General features: G+C 35.3%; 1 protein-coding gene across 4 annotated transcripts; it reads right to left on the bottom strand.

Moving 5' to 3' along the window:
• Positions 1-273: 273 nt before the first annotated feature.
• LOC112034174 (NADH dehydrogenase [ubiquinone] 1 beta subcomplex subunit 2) lies at positions 274-5350 on the bottom strand. 4 transcript variants are annotated; one of them, XM_024066968.2, is made up of 4 exons: positions 5175-5347; positions 4618-4663; positions 4456-4518; positions 274-550 (listed from the first exon to the last, which is right to left on the bottom strand). In XM_024066968.2, exons 1-3 carry the CDS (start codon positions 5276-5278, stop codon positions 4456-4458), a joined length of 213 nt encoding a protein of 70 aa, XP_023922736.1. In that variant the 5' UTR covers positions 5279-5347; the 3' UTR covers positions 274-550. The 4 variants fall into 4 exon arrangements, with proteins under 4 accessions (XP_023922736.1, XP_065637446.1, XP_023922737.1 ...); XM_065781374.1 differs by lacking the exon at positions 274-550 and adding an exon at positions 558-902 and having other exon boundaries at positions 5175-5350; XM_024066969.2 differs by lacking the exon at positions 274-550 and adding an exon at positions 1001-1475 and having other exon boundaries at positions 5175-5350.
• Positions 5351-6389: the final 1039 nt, after the last annotated feature.

Consider the following 6389-nt stretch of genomic DNA (forward strand, 5'->3'; position numbering starts at 1 on the left):
CCCACTATGGCCCACTCGTCGCTATCAGTGATTTTATTCATGTAAAGTGAGGTTGGGTAACTTAGGAGTACTTAGAGGTGCTTACAGACTAATATATGAGTACCAAACAAATCTCTGTAACTTGTTTTTCCTGTTCTTCTATAAATCAAACCTACGGTAATTTCAATTTGAGGGAGCATTATGTTCCTAAATAAACGATGAATTGAATTAAAATGAATAGAAGCCAATAAGGTTAAAAATTGACATTATTTTGGGCAAGAACAGGTAGCTATAGGTATGGAAAAATGATAGGATTCCCTGCTGCTTAAAAATATATTACACGAAAGGATAGGAGGTCAGGAACGTAAATAACACATTAAAACCGAAGTAATGTTCATGCTCACAGACATGGTGAAATGAAGTTTGAAGTTCATTAGTCATCGCATCCTGCCCATACAATCTCTTTTCCACAATCACTTTATTGAAACAAACAAAGAAAATTGACATAAATTTGTGCCAAGAACCCCACCAACAGAATTCTTTGTCCTGTCATTTCAGCTCAATGGGACGCCTGCAAATAATAGAATCTGAGCATGTTTCGTCCAATTTATTTTGCAGATTATACTATTACAAATTAAATATACAACTGAGAGGAGCTTAGTAAGCATTTGTCCACCAAATCATGGTGCAACTCATTGCCAGCTACCTCTTGTAAAGAAGGAATTCATGCATGAACATTGACAGGATATGAACAAACACACATTGGATAGTAGTTATTTTGAATCTCTCATATTTCTGGAAGTAGGCACAGCTATCACTCTCATCTACGGGCTATAGTCTATTGATCATCCTAAACAAGCAGCCGTACCAATAACCTTTTTGAGTATCATGTAATGAAGCTAACCAAGTATCATTACATTCACCTATAATTCAAAGTTCAAACATAATCTTTCTTATACATTGGCACATTTCAAAAGGATAGAACTAAAAAAAAAAAAAAATTTAATTATAGCTGATAAAATTATTAAGTTCCATATTATTAAACCTTCACGGAGCACACAAGTCAAACAAGAAAAAATTGAGGAATTTCATCTTTTTTGCTCAATATTGCCCAGATGCATGATCCTGCGTATTATAAATTATACCCTAAGTGGACATCTTTCTAAAATAACTCCCCCCTTGATCTTTTTTATTAGTACAATAAAAATTAACCTCCCTCATTCTCCATGAGCAGCTTAACATTTTTCATTACATGCCAAATTTTCACCATTCTTCAAAGAATAAAGATTCAAATCTAATGACAAATAAATCAAATAAAAAAAGCAAAAAGTTCCTTAAGGTTCTGGTATCCTCAAGGTGGCTGTTACTGCTGAAAATAACAAGCTCAAATGTATAATCTTGAAATTCGCATTTTAGATGTGAGTTTGGTCTAGAAACTTGGGGAGGATTTGCAACTCAAATGTTCTGGTATCCTCGAGGTGGCTGCTAGCCTGCTACTGCTGAAAAAAAGAAGCTCCTATAAATGGAATGTTTGTGTTGGCTTACAAAACAAAAAATAGATTGGTTAGTGCTTGTTTTGACAGTAGCTTGGGGAGAGACCCTAACATATGACAACCTTATGAAGAGAGCCTATAGCATGGTTAATTGGTGCTGTATGTGTAGGAAAAGTGGGGAGACTATGGCAGCCTCCTGTTGCATTGTGTTGTTGCACACGATCTAAGGGTTTTTGTCTTCCTTATGATTGGTGTCCATTGGGTGATTCTAGAGAGTGTTGTTAAGTGGTTGGAGAAATTGATTTGGTAAACACTCATCATTTGTTTGGGATTTGAGCCCAGTATGCTTGCAATGGATATTATGGAGAGAAATCACAGCACTTTTGATTGCACAGAAGTCTCAGTGGTCCAACTGAAGTCATCTTTTATTAGGACTTTGTTTGATTGGTCTTGCATTTAGGGCCTACCAATTTTGACAATGTCGTTTACTTAATTGGTTCTCTTTCTTTCCATTTGGAATTCCTATTCAATTGTAATTCTTTGGCTATATACCCTATATTAGAGCATCCACATTGGCGGTGCTAAAAAGCTATATTGCTATTTTTAGCACCACTAATCACAAAAGTGGAGCTGCAGTGATGGAGCTCTATAGCCAAAAATTTTGGCTTCTCAGCTACAGTGCATAGCCAAAGATGGCTGTGCACTGTAGCTCAAGGGTTATTTATATATATATATATTATATTATTTTATGTTGTGTTCACACCGATGGTTAGATTTTTTTTTTTTTTTCATTTCTACCCGTTGCTCCTCTCTCCCCTCAGTCCTCACACTCTTCATTTCTTCCCGTTGCAAGCTCCAATTCCTCCACTCACCGCCGACCCAAGCCTTTGCCCAACGCCGACCGAAGCCCCTACCCAGCATCAACTGATCACTTCGTTCTCCACCCCTCTCTCTCTGCTATCTCATTTTTCCTCTACTCTGTCTCTCAATCTTTTCCATCTCAAACACCAAGACCCATGATCGCCGGTGTTGGGTTTTGATTTTGTCACCGAGATTGACAAAATGGCGTTTTCGCTGTGACTGGGTTTTGTTGATGAGTTCTATTGATGGGTTTTATGTTGATGGGTTCTATTTTTATTTTGATGAATGGGTTTTTTTTTTTTGATGATTGATGAATGGGGTTTGTTGATGGTTGATGAATGAGTTTTGCTGATGGTTAAATGGGTTTTGTTGATTTGTGGGTCACACAGTGGTGGGTCACCAGTTTGTGTTGTGGTGGGTCATCGGTTTGTGCCGTGGGGTTCGTGGGTCGTGTTGCGGTGGATCTTGCCTAAGTTTTTCTTTTGTGGCTGTGTGTTGATTTTCTTGGCTAAGTTGGCTTGGGTTGCCGTGGGTTTTATTTTTGTGGTTGTGGGTTGATTTTCTTGGGCAGTTGTGGGCTGATTTTGGTGGTTCTAGTTGTGGGCTGTGTGAAGTGGTGGTTGACCCGTGGTGGTGGTGGGTTGTGTGAAGTGGTGGTTGACCGGTGGCAGCGGTTGTGATGGTTGTTTATTGAAATAGATATATTATTTTATTGTGATGGTTAAGCTGATGTTGGATGTTTTGTAAAGTGAGAAGATAAAATAGATAAAATAATTTTTTGTCATGTCAAAAGCTAAAGTTATAGCTCCACCAATGTGGATGCTCTTACACATACATCTTGTATGCATAAGGTAGCTTATTTTCTTCAATAAAATCTTATTACTTATCGAGAGAGAGAGGTAGGTGTATCCCTCCTCCTGAAGGAATTTGGTTGCTGAATCCGGATGGCTTGTTATCTAAGAAGAATTTAACCTGCCTTAGTGTTGCATGATGAATTGGGGACAGTTAGGAATTTAGGCTTGGGTTATAAGTGGAAAAGGACTGTAACATGGATACAGACTCGTACTGAGATGATCCTTTAAAAAAAAAAGTGCTGAATCCACAGAAAGTGAAAGGGTATTGCCAACTTATGACTGAACGTTTTACACTTGTTGTTTTTCTGGTAAATTCATCGTGTTTATAGAGAAACGAAGTCTATGGCTAATTACTTTACCAGTTTTTATACTGATATTGAAAGTTTGAAGATTGTTTGTTTTCCTCATGAGTTTCCAAAAGAGGCTCACAAGTTGATAGATAGAGAAGGCAAGGGTTTCACTTCTCGAATACTTTTCTAATAAAAATTTTTCAATCCTTCCCCAAACACCCCCTCCCCACCCCCTCCAAAAAAAAAGGACAAAATTTGGCTCCATACATGTTCGGAGACTTGGGCTCCAACCAAGAATAGGAAGATGACATCAGCTTAACCCAACCAACCAAGTGAGTCGGAATACATGTCATCTTTCTATTGGTGGTTGGAGCCCAAGGATCCAAACATGTTCAGAGACAAACCTTTTCCAAAAAAGAAACCCTTCTTTTTTCCCTTCTCTATTGCCTGCCTGTCTTAATAGACAAATGTATAAGAGATAAGCAATGACTATCTAATATTTCAAACTTAAAAGAAATAGTCAACTTACTACACAATACAGAATATACAAGTATACAACAATTCCTCCTAGAATGTTGGTTTAAAAGCTAAATTGCAATCTGTTAGAATTAACCTATACATATTTAGTCAAAGAGTTTCAAATGCCAGGTTCTTTTCAGTGTACTACAGTAATTTCCCAATATACAAGCAATATTTAGAATATGTATATGCATCCATATATGCCATCAAGCATGACCCATTTTAACACAAAACCTAGTCTTTAATTCAAACAAAACATATTTGTAAGTATAGCCTATAAGGAGGAATTCCGCTCTCATTAATAAACAATCAAATGAAAGCAATAAGACTTCCTCTAGTAGTTTTTAAACAAGTACCAAAGAGTGGATCAACCCTTTTGATTGAACAGTAGATAAAGCACTTCATGAAAACTAGGCATCCAATTTTTAGTAGCTAAAAGCAAAGAAAGATACAACAGACCTAATGTTCATGCTCATCGCCATGGGAATGATCACCATGGCCCTCCCAAGGATGTCGCCAACCCTAAAGATGAAACATGAGGAAAAAAAAAAATTCAAAAAATCATATTATAAAGAAAGAGGCATCAAATACAGAGAAAGCTGAAACAAAATTGACTCTTACCAGTACTACAGGACCATCTTGTTTGGCTCTGTACAGAATCCAAAACCTGAAATATCAAATTCCAATAAAGTTCATAAACACACCCGAAAATTAAAGTCACAATTAAGAAAGAAAAAAAAAAAAAAAAAAACCATGGACACATACCATCATTGTCAACATTCATTTATTTGGCAAAGTTTATATACTAAAAATAAACTAAGCTCCGAAAACCCCGTTGTTGAATCCTGAAACCCATCAAGATTTTTTTTTTTTTTTTTGGGTCTATGTTTTTAGTATTTACAGCTAAAACCCACTTATAATTTATAACACAGATTTCCACCAAATCAAAAATAAATTTGGTTCAGTAATTCTATATAGCGTTTGCACATTTCAGATCCTGAGAAAAACAGCGAAGAACCTAGATTACACTAAAATAACACGAAGTAAGCAGATCTTAGATACTGAATTAGTAGATGATAGTAAGAAATTGATTAGAGGATGTGAAAAACAAAATTAGGGTTCGATTAATAGAAAAACAAATTGAAAAAGAAGAAATGAAGGTCAAACACTACACTGACCACATGACAGCGCACATGCCCTTGCCGGTGATGGAGTGCCAGCGCTTTGGTTGATGCACCGTGATGCCCTTATAAGTAGTTCCCGCTCCATGCCCTCCTGCCATATTTCTCTCTCTTTCTCTCTCTCTGTTCAAAGGTTCAGTGGTGGTCTATAGCTGAAAATACCTGAAATAAAAACAACCAAAAAAAAGAAAGAAACAGAGACACACACTGACAGCCCAAGAAGAAAATGGAACAAACTCACGCTCGGCCCAATCTCATCCTTCAGAAATTGGGTGCATTTATGATTCAAAGTGAGAATTGGGCCCAATTGAGGCTTATATTTTATTTTATTCATCTTAATCTTTTTCTTTCTTTTTTTTAATTTATAGAAAGCATTTTTTGAAAAATGAATCTTTCTTGATTTCTATTTGGTTGCAATGTGTAAAAAAAAAAAAAAAATTTATTTGACATACACTTTTTTTACTTTCAAATAAGTATATGACCAAAACTTTCATTCGTGAATATAAACCTTGATTAAGAAAATAAAATTTTAGTTTATTTGTGGTAGTTTGCTAAATATATAACATTTTAGAAAATTATTTCTGCCAAGATATTGGCGAGAATTTTCAAACCTAAAATCTCATGGATATCATGAGGCCTTAGAAACCACTAAACCAACCCTTTAGAGTTAAATGGTTTTTACTTTTGAATAGTAGAAAATGTTTTCCACTTTTGTTGTACTTATTTTTATTTTTTATAAAACAAATGGGAGTTGGAACTTCCACAAGATGTGTCATAAGATAATTACTTTATTATATAGGATAAATTATTTATGGTGGATTTTTTTATATAATTTATGGTGGATTTTACATATCAATTAGTGTCTTGGCTTACTGATAAAGAATAATCACTGTTAAGTTGATACTATGAATTAAAATTTTATCATATAAGATGGATCATGCATATATTTAATATATATATATATATTATTATAATAATTATTTATAAAAATCATATAAGATAACTATTCCATCTTATTTGGCAAAATTTAGGTAAAATGTAAATAAAAGCATGGACTAGAGTAGAGATTGCGATGAAATCATGGCTTCACTAAGAACAATGGTAACAGCACAACTATGCAAATTTCATAATAGAAACTGTTGGGGGGGTAAAGCCCAGCCATACCTAGTGGGCCTAAAACCCAAGATGAAGATTATTGTATGTCCGAGGAGG

The sequence above is a fragment of the Quercus suber genome, unplaced genomic scaffold (assembly GCF_002906115.3).
Source record: "Quercus suber isolate HL8 unplaced genomic scaffold, Cork oak 2.0 scaffold_265, whole genome shotgun sequence".
NCBI lineage: Eukaryota > Viridiplantae > Streptophyta > Magnoliopsida > Fagales > Fagaceae > Quercus > Quercus suber.